This window comes from Somniosus microcephalus, unplaced genomic scaffold (assembly GCF_052327205.1).
Source record: "Somniosus microcephalus isolate GS21.2 unplaced genomic scaffold, FLI_Smic_1.0 unresolved_chr7, whole genome shotgun sequence".
Classification (NCBI taxonomy): Eukaryota; Metazoa; Chordata; class Chondrichthyes; order Squaliformes; family Somniosidae; genus Somniosus; species Somniosus microcephalus.
In genome coordinates, this window is record NW_028225185.1 from 28,440,056 (window position 1) to 28,457,614 (window position 17,559).

The 17,559-nt window shown below is 57.6% G+C and overlaps 1 protein-coding gene across 4 annotated transcripts; it reads right to left on the bottom strand.

Annotated features, from left to right (window-relative positions):
• Positions 1 to 837: 837 nt before the first annotated feature.
• Positions 838 to 17,050, bottom strand: wdr45 (WD repeat domain 45). 4 transcript variants are annotated; one of them, XM_085978837.1, is made up of 12 exons: positions 16,980 to 17,050; positions 16,089 to 16,159; positions 15,377 to 15,451; positions 14,570 to 14,674; positions 13,956 to 14,061; positions 11,615 to 11,709; positions 8,478 to 8,557; positions 6,661 to 6,783; positions 5,578 to 5,663; positions 3,086 to 3,187; positions 2,745 to 2,890; positions 838 to 1,660 (listed from the first exon to the last, which is right to left on the bottom strand). In XM_085978837.1, the coding sequence occupies exons 2-12, from the start codon at positions 16,135 to 16,137 to the stop codon at positions 1,551 to 1,553; spliced, it is 1,077 nt and encodes a 358-aa protein (XP_085834963.1). In that variant the 5' UTR covers positions 16,138 to 16,159; positions 16,980 to 17,050; the 3' UTR covers positions 838 to 1,550. The 4 variants fall into 4 exon arrangements, with proteins under 4 accessions (XP_085834963.1, XP_085834964.1, XP_085834962.1 ...); XM_085978838.1 differs by having other exon boundaries at positions 16,958 to 17,025; XM_085978836.1 differs by lacking the exon at positions 16,980 to 17,050 and adding an exon at positions 16,873 to 16,964.
• Positions 17,051 to 17,559: the final 509 nt, after the last annotated feature.

The window sequence follows — 17,559 nt, forward strand, 5'->3', positions numbered from 1 at the left end:
ACACTGTCCCATCAAACACTCCCAGGGCAGGTACAGCACGGGTTAGATACAGAGTAAAGCTCCCTCTACACTGTCCCATCAAACACTCCCAGGGCAGGTACATCACGGGTTAGATACAGAGTAAAGAACCCTCTACACTGTCCCATCAAACACTCCCAGGGCAGGTACAGCACGGGTTAGATACAGAGTAAAGCTCCCTCTACACTGTCCCCATCAAACACTCCCAGGGCAGGTACAGCACGGGTTAGATACAGAGTAAAGCTCCCTCTACACTGTCCCATCAAACACTCCCAGGGCAGGTACAGCACAGGTTAGATACAGAGTAAAGCTCCCTCTACACTGTCCCATCAAACACTCCCAGGGCAGGTACAGCACGGGTTAGATACAGAGTAAAGCTCCCTCTACACTGTCCCATCAAACACTCCCAGGGCAGGTACAGCACGGGTTAGATACAGAGTAAAGCTCCCTCTACACTGTCCCCATCAAACACTCCCAGGGCAGGTACAGCACGGGTTAGATACAGAGTAAAGCTCCCTCTACACTGTCCCATCAAACACTCCCAGGGCAGGTACAGCACAGGTTAGATACAGAGTAAAGCTCCCTCTACACTGTCCCATCAAACACTCCCAGGGCAGGTACAGCACAGGTTAGATACAGAGTAAAGCTCCCTCTACACTGACCCCATCAAACACTCCCAGGGCAGGTACAGCACGGGGTTAGATACAGAGTAAAGCTCCCTCTACACTGTCCCATCAAACACTCCCAGGGCAGGTACAGCACGGGTTAGATACAGAGTAAAGCTCCCTCTACACTGTCCCATCAAACACTCCCAGGGCAGGTGCAGCACGGGGTTAGATACAGAGTAAAGCTCCCTCTACACTGTCCCATCAAACACTCCCAGGACAGGTACAGCACGGGTTAGATACAGAGTAAAGCTCCCTCTACACTGTCCCATCAAACACTCCCAGGGCAGGTGCAGCACGGGGTTAGATACAGAGTAAAGCTCCCTCTACACTGTCCCATCAAACACTCCCAGGGCAGGTGCAGCACGGGTTAGATACAGAGTAAAGCTCCCTCTGCACTGTCCCATCAAACACTCCCAGGGCAGGAACAGCACGGGTTAGATACAGAGTAAAGCTCCCTCTACACTGTCCCATCAAACACTCCCAGGGCAGGTACAGCACGGGTTAGATACAGAGTAAAGCTCCCTCTACACTGTCCCATCAAACACTCCCAGGGCAGGTACAGCACGGGTTAGATACAGAGTAAAGCTCCCTCTACACTGTCCCATCAAACACTCCCAGGGCAGGAACAGCACGGGTTAGATACAGAGTAAAGCTCCCTCTACAAGCCCACTTGTCGTAGGACCCCAGACAGTCAAGGAGACGTCGGTCGTGGCTGGCATCGTCGAGCTGTCGTCCCCCTCCGTGTGTCTTTCTGCATTTCACATCAATCCTTCGAGTAGCTGCTGTTGACACAGTGCGGGGGGGGGGGGAGTGGGGGGTTGGTGGGGGGGGGGGGGATGGGTGTCGAGGGTCCTAGGGCGTGTTCTAGAAATCATCGTCGTCACAGATGTCCAGGTAGACGTCGAAAGCCTCACGGTTGCAGTTCCCGTCCGGAGTGAAAACGTACTTGTGGAAAGTTCCGTCAACACAGATCGCTGGAGGGGGAGGAAAGAGGAGGTTAGAAGACGGAGATCGGATCGACGTCAAGTGGGGTGTGGGGCGAGGAAGCCCCCCTCTCACCCGCACCCTCCCGCCCCACACGGCTAGCAGGTGTTCACCAAGGAGAGGGGAGATCGTCAGCTCAAAGGGTCTGGGTCTCGCTGAGGGAGCGCCGCACCGTCGGAGGGGCGGTACCGAGGGAGCGCCGCACCGTCGGAGGGGCGGTACCGAGGGAGCGCCGCACCGTCGGAGGGGCGGTACCGAGGGAGCGCCGCACCGTCGGAGGGGCGGTACCGAGGGAGCGCCGCACCGTCGGAGGGGCGGTACCGAGGGAGCGCCGCACCGTCGGAGGGGCGGTACCGAGGGAGCGCCGCACCGTCGGAGGGGCGGTACCGAGGGAGCGCCGCACCGTCGGAGGGGCGGTACCGAGGGAGCGCCGCACCGTCGGAGGGGCGGTACCGAGGGAGCGCCGCACCGTCGGAGGGGCGGTACCGAGGGAGCGCCGCACCGTCGGAGGGGCGGTACCGAGGGAGCGCCGCACCGTCGGAGGGGCGGTACCGAGGGAGCGCCGCACCGTCGGAGGGGCGGTACCGAGGGAGCGCCGCACCGTCGGAGGGGCGGTACCGAGGGAGCGCCGCACCGTCGGAGGGGCGGTACCGAGGGAGCGCCGCACCGTCGGAGGGGCGGTACCGAGGGAGCGCCGCACCGTCGGAGGGGCGGTACCGAGGGAGCGCCGCACCGTCGGAGGGGCGGTACCGAGGGAGCGCCGCACCGTCGGAGGGGCGGTACCGAGGGAGCGCCGCACCGTCGGAGGGGCGGTACCGAGGTAGCGCCGCTCTGTCGGAGGGGCGGTACCGAGGGAGCGCCGCTCTGTCGGAGGGGCGGTACCGAGGGAGCGCCGCACTGTCGGAGGGGCGGTACTGAGGGAGCGCCGCACTGTTGGAGGTGCCGTCTTTTGGATGAGACGTTAAATCCGAGGCCCCGTCTGCCCTCTCTGGTGGATGTAAAAGATCCCACAACCGCTGTTGGAAGAAGAGCAGGGGGGCGTTCTCCCCGGTCTCCCCCCCGCGTCCTCCGTACCTATCACTGAGTTGACGTTCTTGGAGGTATTCTTCCCGAAGGCGCAGATGCAGGCGCACTCTGCCGGCACGGTGAAACTGGCCAAACTCCACTGTGAATCCACGTACTGCCCGATCACTGGGCCCACTTTGCCCACTCTCGCCAGCCTGCCGAATAAAGTTACCAAAAAAAAATGGCGTTAAAAAGTCTCGCGCTCCTCACGCCGACACCCGCGAGAGCAGAGCGCGCGCTGGCCACTTGGGGTGTGCCGCAGCCCCTCGACGTAACTCCCTCCCCACCACCCCGCACCCCCCCCCCGCGGTGTCCGTGTCCCATCGCCCGCTGCGGAGCGAGTGACTTACGCCGATCTGCGGTTTAACTTGGTGTCCTTGAGGGCGAAGACGTGGACGGTTCCCTTGTCACTTGATGCACAGAGAAAGGACGAGTCGTGGCTGAAGTTAATGCTACAGATACAAGGAGGGAGAATCACCGTCAGCGCCATTCACAACTCCTCAGATAATGAAGCAGTCCATGCCCGCGTGCAGCAAGACCTGGACGACGTTCTGGCTCGGGCTGATAAGTGGCAGGTAACATTCGCACCACACAAGTGCCAGGCAATGACTGTCTCCAACAAGCTTGGGATACTTGCCTTCATTAGCCGAGGCATAGAATATAAGAACAGGGAGGTTATGATGGAGCTGTACAAAACGCTAGTTAGGCCACAGCTGGAATACTGTGTGCAGTTCTGGTCGCCACACTATAGGAAGGATGTGATTGCATTGGAGAGGGTGCAGAGGAGATTCACCGGGATGTTACCTGGGCTGGAGCACTTCAGCTATGAAGAGAGACTGGACAGGCTGGGGTTGTTTTCCTTAGAGCAGAGAAGGCTGAGGGGGGGACCTGATTGAGGTGTACAAAATTACGAGTGGCATAGATAGAAAGGAACTTTGCCCCTTAGTCGAGGGGTCAATAACCAGGGGGCATAGTTTCAAGGTAAGGGGCAGGAGGTTTAGAGGGGATTTGAGGAAAAACTTTTTCACCCAGAGGGCAGTTGGAATCTGGAACTCACTGCCTGAAAGGGTGGTAGAGGCAGGAACCCTCACAACATTCAAGAAGCATTTAGATGAGCACTTGAAACGCCATAGCATACAAGGCTACAGACCAAGTGCTGGAAAATGGGATTAGAATAGACGGGGCTTGATGGCCGGCGCGGACACGATGGGCCGAAGGGCCTCTTTCTGTGCTGTATAACTCTATGACTCGATGACTATGACTCTAAGCGAGAGTCTAACCACCGCCCCTTGACATTCAACAGCATTACCATCGCCGAATCCCCCACCATCAACATCCTGGGGGGGTCACCATTGACCAGAAACTTAACTGGACCAGCCACATAAATACTGTGGCTACAAGAGCAGGTCAGAGGCTGGGTATTCTGCGGCGAGTGTCTCACCTCCTGACTCCCCAAAGCCTTTCCACCATCTACAAGGCACAAGTCAGGAGTGTGATGGAACACTCTCCACTTGCCTGGATGAGTTGCAGCTCCAACAACACTCGCGAAGCTCGACACCATCCAGGACAAAGCAGCCCGCTCGATCGGCACCCCGTCCACCACCTTAAACATTCACTCCCTCCACCACCGGCGCACCGTGGCTGCAGTGTGTACCATCGACAAGATGCACTGCAGCAACTCGCCAAGGCTTCTTCGGCAGCACCTCCCAAACCCGCGACCTCTTCCACCTGGAAGGACAAGGGCAGCAGGCGCACGGGAACACCGCCACCTCCAAGTTCCCCTCCGAGTCACACACACCACCCTGACTTGGAAATATATCGGCCGTTCCTTCATCGTCGCTGGGTCAAAATCCTGGAACTCCCTCCCTAACAGCGCTGTGGGAGCACCTTCACCGCACGGGACTGCAGCGGTTCAAGGAGGCGGCTCACCACCACCTTCTCGAGGGCGACTAGGGATGGGCAATAAATGCCGGCCTTGCCAGCGACGCCCACATCCCACGATTGAATAAAAAAATACGAACATAAGAATTAGGAGCAGGAGCAGGCCACTCGGCCCCATTGAGATAACATGCTTCTTTTTTATTCTTCCTGTCAAAATGGACAACTTCACATTTTCCCACATTATACTCCATCTGCCAGATCTTTGCCCGCTCACTTAACCTATCCATATCGTTTTGTAGCCTCCTTATGTCCTCTTCACAATTTACTTTCCTACCTATCTTTGTGTCATCAGCAGATTTAGCCACCAGACCTTCGGTCCCTTCTTCCGTGTCATTTCTATGAATTGTAAAAAAGTTGAGGCCCCGGCACTGAACCCTGTGGCACACCACTCGTTACATCTTGCCAATCAGGAAATGAAAATGAATAAATTAAATAAATCCCGGGACCGCGCTCCAGAATGACTTCTCCTTCCCTCCCGCCCTCAGGGGACAGCTCCGGGTGGGCGCCGATCCCGGCAGGTCAGATATCGCAGAACCGCACAGCACAGGAGGATCCCACTCGGCCCATCGCGCCTGTGCTGGCTCCTTGAAGGAGCTGTCCGATTAATCCCGCTCGATATGAATCTGGTCATTCATGGGAAATTACTTATGAAATAAAACTGGGCGGCCTGCGGGTGGCGCTGTCCAGGGAGAGTATAAATACTCAGGCACGGGCCCAGCTTGCTCAGGACATTCCTTAACAGGAACGATTGAAGGACACAACTCGATCTCCATGTTGTAAAACAGTTGATTAAAGCCTTGTTTAACGCTTAGACCAAGTGCCTAGTAGTTTTCTTAGGTCACCGCTTCCCCCTGCACTTTCCCCGCAGCCCGAATATTCATCCAAGGCCGCCCTTTCTCACCAGTACAGGGTGGCGGGGTCCGTGCCCCTCCTCAGTTCCACCAGCTTCTCCTTGGTCTGGGTGTCGAACAGCCGGATCAGAGTGCCCTGTAAAACACAACGGGAGACTGTGACCTGCGACTGCGGGAGGCTTCACACAACTCCCCGCTCCACTCCCCCAGGGCGACGGCCTCCTTCCCCGGCCCACCCGGCCTCCCCTCCTTCGCCAGCGAGACCCCCCCCGCACTCCGCGACCTCGCTCAGCTCGCCATTCTCGGCAGTGAGCGTCAGCGGGCTGTTCGACCGGGGGGGCGGGGAGGTGCATCGCGTCCGCCTCCCCGTCTGTCGCTCCTCTCACGCATTCACCGTTGGGACCCTCGCCGATTCCTGCTCTCCTCGGAACTGAACGCACAGATGTGAAACGGATCTGTCGTGTGAGTGCGTGAGAGAGTGCGTGAGAGAGAGAGTGCATGAGAGAGAGTGCGAGAGAGAGAGTGCGAGAGAGAGAGTGCGAGAGAGAGAGTGCGAGAGAGAGAGTGCGAGAGCGAGCGAGAGAGAGAGCAAGAGAGAGTATGGATAGATCTGTATTTTTGTGTACAAACATGAATGTTTTTCGATGCTTTGGCAACATAAGATGTAACTTGTCATGCCAATAAAGCGATTTGAATTGAATTGAATTGAAATTGAGAGTGCGGAGAGAGAGTGCGAGAGTGTGTGAGAGAGAGTGAGTGTGAGAGAGTGTGTGAGAGAGAGTGTGTGAGAGAGTGTGAGAGAGAGTGTGTGAGAGTGTGTGAGAGAGAGTGAGAGAGAGAGTGTGAGAGTGCACGAGAGAGAGAGTGTGTGAGAGTGTGAGAGAGTGCGCGAGAGAGTGCGCGGGAGAGTGCGCAGGAGAGTGCGCGAGTGTGTGTGAGAGTGCGAGTGTGTGAGTGTGATCAAATATCCTCCTGGGCCTCGCACTGGACAGCCAGCTGGTGGAGGCAGGAAGCCGCCCCCCAGCGGAGTCAGTGTCCCCGGGCGGTTGCAGGGAGGGGCGACAGTCGAGGATCTGGTGGGCGCGCCGTCGGGCGAGGCCCGTCTCTGGAGCTGCTCGCTCTCCCGCCGATACCTTCTTGGAAGCGGAAGCGACGACATTGCCTTGTTGATTGAGGGCGATGCAGGCGATCTCGCTCTGGTGGGCGTTGATGGTGAAGGGGGCCGAGGAGGTGCCGGGTTTAGTGTTCGACAAATCCTAGGAGCCAAACACACAGAGAGACTTACAATCACAGCCATTTGGCCCATCGTTCCTGTGCCAGCTCTTTGAACCAGCTCTCCAATTAATCCCACTCCCCCCCTGCTCTTTCCCCAAAGTCTTGCAAATTTTTCCATTTTAAGGATTAACTCGTCCGTTCCCTTCCCGCCCAGTGCCCCCAAGGTTCGCTCCATCTTAAAACTCTCGGGGGGAGGGCAGTAGAAGGGGCAGGGGCCCTTGGGCTAGGAAAAGGGGAGCGGCGGGGCGGGGGGATTGGTGGAGAAATCAGGCAGGGTTCCTCACCCTCCTTCACTCCCCCCCTCCCCGAGCCCCGATTGCTATCCAATCAGGCAAGGAGGCAGGAACAGCCTCGCTCCGCGATGCCCCACATAGTCGAGCAGCGGCTTCTAAGCTGGTGAATGTGGAATGGCCAGTTGTGGGGGGGGGGGGGTGTGGGGAGGCAGGGGGGCGCGTGTGGTCGGGCTAATTTCTCAGGTCCTGCAGCTCGCCCAGTTCTGCCCATTTCCCCGAGATTCTCTCTCCCTGGTATCGCCCCATACCCCCACCTCTGTGCCCCTCCCCAGGTTGGGATTCCCCCGGGTCACAAACCTTGACGCGATGGTTCAAAAGTGCACAGAGCAGAACTCCCATCAACAACCCGCATTTATATAGCGCCTTTAACATCCCAAGTCGTTTCACTGGAGAGTAAATCTGACCGCGAGCCACATGAGGAGATATTAGGGGCAGGTGACCAAAAGCTCGGTCAATGAGGTCAGTTTTAAGGAGCGTCTTAAAGGAGGAGAGAGAGAAGCGGAGAGGTTTAGGGAGGGAATTCCAGAGCTTGGGGCCCTGGCGCGGTCGCCAAAATCGGAGGGGTGCGCAAGAGGCCGGAATTGGAGGAGCGCAGAGCTCTCGGAGGGTTGTAGGGGCTGGAGGAGGTTACAGCGATAGGGAGGAGCGAGGAGGCCGCGGAGGGATTTGAAAACAAGGATGAGAATTTTGAAATCGAGGCGTCGCCGGACCGGGAGCCGATGTAGGTCAGTAGGGGTGATGGGTGAACGGGACTCGGTGCGAGTTAGGACTCGGGCCAGCAGAGTTTTGGATGAGCTCAAGTATATGGAGGGTGGAATGTGAGGGGGATGGGGTGGGATGAGGAAGTGAGGGGGAGACGGGAAGGGATGAGGGTGGAGAGGATGAGGGGAGGGGATGGGGTGAGGGTGGAAAGGGAGAGGGGAAGGGGTGAGGGTAGAGAGGATGAGGGGAGGGGACGGGGTGAGGGTGGAGAGGGAGAGGGGAGGGGTGAGGGTGGAGAGGAGAGGGGAGAGGAAGAGGTGAGGGTGGAGAGGGGAGGGGAGGGGTGAGGGTGGACAGGAGAGGGGAAGGGGTGAGAGTGGAGAGGGAGAGGGGAGAGGTGAGAGTGGTGAGGGGAGGGGGTGAGAGTGGAGAGGGAGAGGGGAGGGCAAGGGGTGAAGGTGAGGGTGGGCAGGGTGGGGGGAGGGGTGAGGGTGGTCAGGGTGAGGGTGGAGAGGGGAGGGGTGAGGGTGGAGAGGGGAGGGGTGAGGGTGGAGAGGGAGAGGGAGAGGGGAAGGGGTGAGGGTGGAGAGGGAGAGGGGAGAGGAAGGGGTGAGGGTGGAGAGGGGAGGGGAGGGAAAGGGGTGAGAGTGGGCAGGGCGGGGGGTCCCAACCTCACTTACCACGAGCTGAAGGCTCCCGCACTTGTGTCCGGGGAAGATGAGGAGCTGCCTCTCCACGCTCGGGCACAGGTCGCACAGACCTGTAACCAGACACAAGATCTCAGAGTCCAACAGCGCGACACCGGACGGCCGACCCCGGGCTCCCCCCTTCCCCGGCTCGTCAGCAACACCGCAGGCCCAGCCACAGTCCCCCGCCGGTGTGGGACTGAGCCCCGCACGCCCAGAGTGGGAAAGGCCCAGGCTCCGTCCCTGGGCCGCCCGTGCCGAGCGAGCGGGTCTCACACCCGGCGTGATGCCCCCAGTAGTCGAGCAGCCGGCCTCACACCTGGGTCCTCAAGGCAATCCCACCCCCCTCATCCTCCGGTCAACGGTTTAACTTGGCACAGTGTCCACATCGCTGCCAATCAATCATACAGTGTCTCCGCTCAAAGCCCACACGCCTGAGATTCGTCTCCCACCTGGCCCCCCCCCACCACACCCTCCCTCGAGGTCGACTGCCCTGCTGCGAGTCTCCAGCGTTCACTCGTCTCCTCTCCCTCGCATCCACGTTCCTCCGAGTCGATCAGCAGCACACAAGGAGGCCATTCAGCCCATCGCAGCGGCGCCTGTGCTAGCTCGCCCTCCGGAGGCCCTCGGCTCCGCTCTCATCTTCCCCGCCCCTTTTACAAAACACTTTTTCAAACACTGATCCCATTCCCCTTTGTAAACGATCTTCGCCCCCTCCCCCCCCGGCCTCAGGGGCCCCGTTAATGAGGCAGTGAAGCACCCCTGTTCGAATTGCCCTAGGTTCTAACTACACCCCCCTTCAATCCTCCAGCGCCCGCTCGCTACTGATCCACCAACCAATCGGAACAATCGCTCACTATCAAAACCTTTCAGACCTTGGAAAACCGCGATTCGATTCTCCCAGAATCCTCCGTCTCAGCCTCTTTTTTTTTAACTTTAACCTCTCGTTCTCGGCCTGACACCTCTCGACTGAATCTTGGCTGTCGCTCTTTCCGTGGCTAGCTTATTCCCTTCCGATAGTAGGAACAGGAGGAGGCCATTCAGCCCCTCGGGCCTGTTACATTAGGAACAGGAGGAGGCCGTTAAGCCCCTCGAGCCTGTTACATTAGGAACAGGAGGAGGCCGTTCAGCCCCTCGAGCCTGTTACATTAGGAACAGGAGGAGGCCGTTCAGCCCCCTCGAGCCTGTTACATTAGGAACAGGAGGAGGCCGTTCAGCCCCCTCGAGCCTATTACATTAGGAACAGGAGGAGGCTGTTCAGCCCCTCGAGCCTGTTACATTAGGAACAGGAGGAGGCCGTTCAGCCCCCTCGAGCCTGTTACATTAGGAACAGGAGGAGGCCGTTCAGCCCCTTGAACCTGTTACATTAGGAACAGGAGGAGGCCATTCAGCCCCCTCGAGCCTGTTACATTAGGAACAGGAGGAGGCCGTTCAGCCCCCTCGAGCCTGTTACATTAGGAACAGGAGGAGGCCATTCAGCCCCTCGAGCCTGTTACATTAGGAACAGGAGGAGGCCGTTCAGCCCCTTGAACCTGTTACATTAGGAACAGGAGGAGGCCATTCAGCCCCCTCGATCCTGTTACATTAGGAACAGGAGGAGGCCGTTCAGCCCCCTCGAGCCTGTTACATTAGGAACAGGAGGAGGCCATTCAGCCCCCTCGAGCCTGTTACATTAGGAACAGGAGGAGGCCGTTCAGCCCCTCGAACCTGTTACATTAGGAACAGGAGGAGGCCGTTCAGCCCCTCGAGCCTGTTACATTAGGAACAGGAGGAGGCCGTTAAGCCCCTCGAGCCTGTTACATTAGGAACAGGAGGAGGCCATTCAGCCCCTCGAGCCTGTTACATTAGGAACAGTAAGAGGCCATTCAGCCCCTCGAGCCTGTTACATTAGGAACAGGAGGAGGCCGTTCAGCCCCTCGAGCCTGTTACATTAGGAACAGGAGGAGGCCATTCAGCCCCCTCGAGCCTGTTACATTAGGAACAGGAGGAGGCCATTCAGCCCCTCGAGCCTGTTACATTAGGAACAGGAGGAGGCCGTTCAGCCCCTTGAGCCTGTTACATTAGGAACAGGAGGAGGCCGTTCAGCCCCTCGAACCTGTTACATTAGGAACAGGAGGAGGCCGTTCAGCCCCTCGAGCCTGTTACATTAGGAACAGGAGGAGGCCGTTCAGCCCCCTCGAGCCTGTTACATTAGGAACAGGAGGAGGCCATTCAGCCCCTCGAGCCTGTTACATTAGGAACAGGAGGAGGCCATTCAGCCCCTCGAACCTGTTACATTAGGAACAGGAGGAGGCCGTTCAGCCCCCTCGAGCCTGTTACATTAGGAACAGGAGGAGGCCGTTCAGCCCCCTCGAGCCTGTTACATTAGGAACAGGAGGAGGCCATTCAGCCCCTCGAGCCTGTTACATTAGGAACAGGAGGAGGCCATTCAGCCCCTCGAACCTGTTACATTAGGAACAGGAGGAGGCCGTTCAGCCCCTCGAACCTGTTCCACCATTCAGTGAGATCACGGCTGATCTGTATCGTAACTCAATCCACCCACCTTGGTTCCATAACCCTCAATCCCCTCACCCAACAAAAATCTATTGATCTCAGTTTTGAAATTTCCAATTGACCCCCAGCCTCAACAGCTCTTTGGGGGGGAGAGTTCCAGATTCCCACCACCCTTTGTGTGAAGAAGTGCTTCCTGACATCACCCCTGAACGGCCTGGCTCTAATTTGAAGGTTCTGGACTCCCCCCACCAGAGGAAATAGTTTCTCTCTCGATCGAATCCTTTAATCATCTCAAACACCTCGATCAGATCGCCCCTTAATCTTCTACACTCAAGGGAACACAAGCCCAGTCTGTGCAGCATGTCCTCGGGATTTAACCCCTTCAGCCCCCTGGTGTCGTTCCGGTGAATGGGGTCCGCTCCTGGAACGAGTGCAACATTCGAAATCCTCTCCGTTAGATTTCCCTCCAATTCTCCCACAGTAACCACAGCCTTTTTTGGAAGGGGCGGGCAGGGAGAGAGTAACAGATTGTGGCTAGATTTCTAACGAGCAGCCCCGCACTGCAAACCAACGCCGGTTCCCAATTAAACTTCGCCCTCTGACCCCCGTGCGCAGGGCTGTGGGTCGCCGGTCGCTACCTTTCGTGTTCTCCCGGGTGTCGAACTCAAACAGCTTGGTGGGGTTGTCCGGGAACGTGTACACGTAGATCCTGTGGCACAGCACGATGATAATCCTGCAATTCAGAAGGGAGAAAATAAGGGGACTTAAAGGCGGAGCAATCCTGATACAGTCCGAACGACCTCTGACCACTTGCCCCTGGCCCGGGATCACTTGGTCTCACTCTCTCTCCTCCGAGTCAGAAGGTCGCGGGTCCGAGCCCCCACTCCAGAGACTCAAGCCATACCAGCACTCTAGGCCGCACTGTTGGATGGAGCAATACTGAGGGAGCGCCGCAGTGTCGGAGGGACGATACTGAGGGAGCGTTGCACTGTTGGAGGAGCGGTACTGAGGGCGCGCCACACTTTCGGAGGGGCGGTACTGAGGGAGCGCCGCACTGTCGGAGGGGCGGTACTGAGGGAGCGCCGCACTGTTGGAGGGGCGGTACTAAGGGAGCGCCGCACTGTCGGAGGGACGGTACTGAGGGAGCGCCGCACTGTCGGAGGGACGGTACTGAGGGAGCGCCGCACTGTCGGAGGGGCGGTGCTGAGGGAGCGCTGCACTGTCGGAGGGGCAGTACTGAGGGAGCGCCGCACTGTGGGAGGGGCGGTACTGAGGGAGCGCCGCACTGTCGGAGGGGCGGTACTGAGGGAGCGCCGCACTGTCGGAGGGGCGGTACTGAGGGAGCGCCGCACTGTCGGAGGGGCGGTACTAACGAGATGAGACTTTTGGATGAGACATTAAACCGAGGCCCCGTCTGCCCTCTCAGGTGGATGTAAAAGATCCCACGGCCACTATTGGAAGAAGAGCGGGGTGGGGGGGGAGGGCGGGGTGCGGGCGGAGTTCTCCCCGGTGCCCTGGGACCAATACTTATCTCTCAACCAACATATGATCTGGTCATTATCACATTGGTGTTTGTGGGAGCTTGCTGTGCGCAAATTGGCTGCCGCGTTTCCTACATTTCAACAGTGACCACACTTCAGAAAAAGTCCTTCACTGGCTGTGAAGCACTTTGGGACGTCCTGAGGTGGGGAAAGGCGCTGGAGAAATGTGAATCTTTCGTTCCTCTGACGCTAATCGTACCTCGCCCCACCAACACGGGACGTTCAGACAGCAACACCGAGCAGCGAGGCTCGATCACACCGCTCGTGGGGCAAGTGGCAACCGAACTTTAAGCTGTGATCCCCCCCTCATGTCACGGGAGAAAGGTCTTCATACTCAAGGGGGCTGAGCTGGAGTCCCACGTTCTTCGTCTTAGGCAGTCCCTCGGAGCCGAGGATGACTTGCTTCCACATTAAAAATGAGTTCTCAGGTGACTGGTGTGTCCAATGCGGGACCTACAGTCTCTGTCACAGGTGGGGCAGACGGTGGTTGAAGGGGCGGGTGGGTGGGGTGCTTGGGTTGACGTGCGCTCCTTGCGCTGCCTGCGCTTGGCTTCCGCTTGCTCCCGGCGAAGAGACTCGAGGTGTTCGGCGCCTTCCCGGATGCTTCTCCTCCACTTTGTGCGGTCTTGGGCCAGGGATTCCCAGGTGTCGGTGGGGATGTTACACTTTTTCCAAGGAGGCTTTGAGGGTTGTCCTTGAAGCGTTTCCTCTGCCCACCTGGGGCTCTCTTGCCGTGTCGGAGCTCCGAGTAGAGCGCTTGTTTTGGGAGTCTCGTATCGGGCATGCGGACAATGTGGCCCGTCCATCGGAGCTGATCGAGCGTGGTCAAAGCTTCGATGCTGGGGATGTTGGCCTGAGCGGGAACACTGACGTCGGTGCGCCTATCCTGCCAATGGATTTGCAGGATCTTGCGGAGGCAGGGTTGGTGGGACCTCTCCAGTGCTTTGAGGTGCCTGCTGTACATGGTCCATGTCTCTGAGGCATACAGCAGGGCGGGTATCACTGCTGCTCTGTAGACCATGAGCTTCGTGCCGGGTTTGAGGGCCTGGTCTTCAAACACTCTCTTCCTCAGGCGACCGAAGGCTGCACTGGCACACTGAAGGCGGTGTTGGACTTCCGTCATCGACGTCTGCCCTTGTTGACAGTAGGCTCCCGAGGTATGGAAAGTGGTCCACGTTGTCCAAGGCCTTGTCGTGGATTTTGATAATTGGGGGGCAGTACTGTGTGGCAGGGACAGGTTGGTAGAGGACCTTTGTCTTACGGATGTTTAGTGCAAGGCCCATGCTATTGTACGCTTCGGTGAAGGTGTTGACGATGGTTTGGAGTTCGGCCTCCGAGTGAGCGCAGACGCAGTGTGCAGTCCCGCAGTAACTGAATGATGTGAAGGCCACTCAGGGACAGCCACGCATCTCAAAGGAGGCAAAGCACGGAGACTTACTTGTCGTGTCGCATCCGGACAGCGAGCACGGGCTTCGTGAAGGTGAACTCCAAGACGAGTTTCTCCTTCGACTCTTTCCCCTCACGGGCGTCATCCCACACTAACACTGCATGGAAAAGAGAGGGAGAGACACACACTCAACACAGGACTCATGTAAAGGGAGCTTTACTCTGTATCTAACCCGTGCTGTACCTGCCCCGGGAGTGTTTGATGGGACAGTGTAGAGGGAGCTTTACTCTGTATCTAACCCATGCTGTACCTGCCCTGGGAGTGTTTGGTGGGACAGTGTAGAGGGAGCTTTACTCTGTATCTAACCCGTGCTGTACCTGCCCTGGGAGTGTTTGATGGGACAGTGTAGAGGGAGCTTTACTCTGTATCTAACCCGTGCTGTACCTGCCCTGGGAGTGTTTGATGGGACAGTGTAGAGGGAGCTTTACTCTGTATCTAACCCATGCTGTACCTGCTCTGGGAGTGTTTGATGGGACAGTGTAGAGGGAGCTTTACTCTGTATCTAACCCCGTGTGTCCCTGTCTCTTAACACCCTGGCAATCCTGTTACTAATTTTAAGCAGTTCGAAGCTGAATGTAAACCGGGATTTGAGAATCCGTGCGTACCTGAGATCTCGGAAAACTTGGGATTGCTCCCTCCGCCTACGATGGCCAGCAGGTTTGACCTGTGTAGCATCTCCACGTGTCCCACGCTGCCCACCTGATCGTGGTCTTGTGAATGAAACAGATTATTAGTAGAAAGGGAGAAATTGTAATTCTGCTGCGTCCGTCACCGCCTCAGGACGTCCCATACATGGCCGCGCAGCGTAGCGGCCTCGCTGCACCCTGAGGGATCCCGCGCAGCCAGCGAGCCAGCTTTTAAATTGAAATAAACTTAAGTTTTAAATTGAATGGATTGTGCGGTCCCAAAAGCAAATTGTACGGAACATTGGTCGCAAAGCCAGTGACAGACTATTTTTTTTGAAGTGTGGTCACTGTTGTAATGTAGCAAACGCGGCAGGCCAATTTGCGCACAGCAAGCTCCCACAGACAGCAATGTGATAATAACTGGATCATCTGTTTTAGGGATAAATTGAGCGATTAATATAGGCCCCCAGCGCATCGGGAGCAGCAGAGAATCAGTGTGATTGATATCTGGCGATGCCTGCGGGAACGGTGACAGCCCGCGGACCTGCGCGGCAGGATCGGGCTCGGCTGCGATGCCCCACACAGTCGAATATCCGCACACGCGGGGCGGGCGGCGGCCATGGAGGCCCTGAGCCGGCACGAGGCCGCGGCCTGCAGCAGACTGGCGGGGTTGACCAGGAAGGCTTCACCTGGAAATAATCTCCACGGTCCCTTCTGCCTCGCCGCTCCTGGGGGGGGGGGGGGGCACCCGCGCCTCGGTCACGCAGAGCGGCTGCCGCTGCTTACCGAGGTGGCCTTTCTCCATGAGGGGCTCCACGTTATAGATCCGGACTCCCGTCTCCATTGCAGAACAGAAGCAGCCTGGGGGAGGAGAAGAGGAGAAATTTAGTGGGGGCAGTTCGATGGCAAGGTTCAGTACAGATCGCCAAAGGGGAAGGGGATCCAAAAGAGAGCTGGTTAAATCTGTCCCGCGTTCCCATCGCCGGGATCCATTTAACTCCAGTCCAGACTTGGAGAGCATTTGCTGTGTCCACTGTCTGTGAGTATCTCTGAACAGCAAACAAGGAACGGACAAACAAAATTTAACAAATTGGCTTTATACAGCACCCTATCACCTCTCTCAAATTTCTCTAAACGATTCGCAGTGCGGCGCTCCCTCAGTACTGTCCCTCCGACAGTGCGGCGCTCCCTCAGCACCGCCCCTCCGACAGTGCGGCGCTCCCTCAGTACTGCCCCTCCGACAGTGCGGCGCTCCCTCAGTACCGCCCCTCCGACAGTGCGGCGCTCCCTCAGTACCGCCCCTCCGACAGTGCGGCGCTCCCTCAGTACCGCCCCTCCGACAGTGCGGTGCTCCCTCAGTACTGCCCCTCCGACAGTGTGGCGCTCCCTCAGTACCGCCCCTCCGACAGTGCGGCGCTCCCTCAGTACCGCCCCTCCGACAGTGCGACGCTCCCTCAGTACCGCCCCTCCGACAGTGCGGCGCTCCCTCAGTACTTACTCTGATCTTGGTTGAAGTGGAGACTGTTCACACCCCGTTGCTGAGACATGACGGTAAATCGGTCAGGAACCCTGCACAATACAAAGCAAAAAAAGAGAACCTGCATTTATATAGCGCCTTTCACCACCTCAGGTCCAAGGCCCTGTACAATTGCAGTAAGACTTCCTCCCTCTTATACTCCAACCCCCCTTGCAATAAAGGCCAACATGCCATTTTTGCCTTCCTTACTGCTTGCTATACCTGCATGCTCGCTTTCTGTCTTTCTTGCACGAGGACACCCAAATCTCTCTGAACACCAACATTTCTCAGTCTCTCTGCATTTAAAAAAAATACTCTGCTGTCCCATTCTTCCATACCGAAGTGAATAACCTCACATTATACTCCATCTGCCACCTTACTGCCCACTCGCTGAACCGGTCTGCGTCCCTTTGCAGGCTCTTCGCATCCTCCTCACAGCTTATTGGCTTTTGTATCGTCAGCAAACTTGGACACATTTACACTCAGTCCCTTCATGCAAATCATTGATGTAGATTGCGAATAGCTGAGGCCCCCCAAGCACTGATCATTGCGGCACTCCCATTAGTTACAGCCTGCCAACCTGGAAAATGTCCCGTTTATCCCTGCTCTCTGCTGTCGGTCCGTTAACCCAGCCTCCTATCCACGCTGATATATTACCCCCGGCTCCCCGTGAGCCCTGAGCAACGAGCTCTTGAAAAGCCTGATTGGAAGTTTAAAGGGCTGATTGGAATTTTTAAAGTTCTGATTGAAAGTTTAAAGGGCTGACCCAGTTTAAAGGGCAGATTGCAACGAGCCTGGACCCCTCCGCCCCCACGCACAGCGCAACGCCCCCCGCTCGCCCGCAGACGGACTCTTTCTCTCCGCCACCGCCACCTTCTCGTTCCTCTTCTCCCTGTTGTTGTTGCAGCTGTGACAGCACTTCCGGGTTACCGGCTGCCCTCAGAGAAGCAGGAAGCCACGTCAACCCTTCCCCCTCCGGAGCACATCCCCCGCTTAAAGGGAGACCAACCCCAATCCGTCCTGAATTACAGTTGCAGCAACTTTAAATGTTTGGTGCGGAACGCCTTTATTTGCCCTGAGCGACAGGCTGCAGTTGTTTTTTTCCCCTCCCAGCCAGAAATATTTATGAGTTTTAGGACAGGGAAGCAACATATGTACACGCACATGTATAAAATTCCACTCAGTACCGCCCCTCCGGCAGTGCGGCGCTCCCTCAGTACCGCCCCTCCGACAGTGCGGCGCTCCCTCAGTACCGCCCCTCCGACAGTGCGGCGCTCCCTCAGTACCGCCCCTCCGACAGTGCGGCGCTCCCTCAGTACCGCCCCTCCGACAGTGCGGCGCTCCCTCAGTACCGCCCCTCCGACAGTGCGGCGCTCCCTCAGTACCGCCCCTCCGACAGTGCGGCGCTCCCTCAGTACCGCCCCTCCGACAGTGCGGCGCTCCCTCAGTACCG

Coding starts and splice junctions, on each gene's coding strand:
- wdr45 (XM_085978835.1), bottom strand. CDS start 16,194: ATGCAGGTTCTCTTTTTTTGCTTTGTATTGTGCAGGGTTCCTGACCGA. Junction 5,664..6,660: donor TCGCTTCCGCTTCCAAGAAG/GTATCGGCGGGA, acceptor TGTGTTTTACAG/GGCACTCTGATCCGGCTGTT. Junction 1,661..2,744: donor GAACGTCAACTCAGTGATAG/GTACGGAGGACG, acceptor CTCCCCCTCCAG/CGATCTGTGTTGACGGAACT.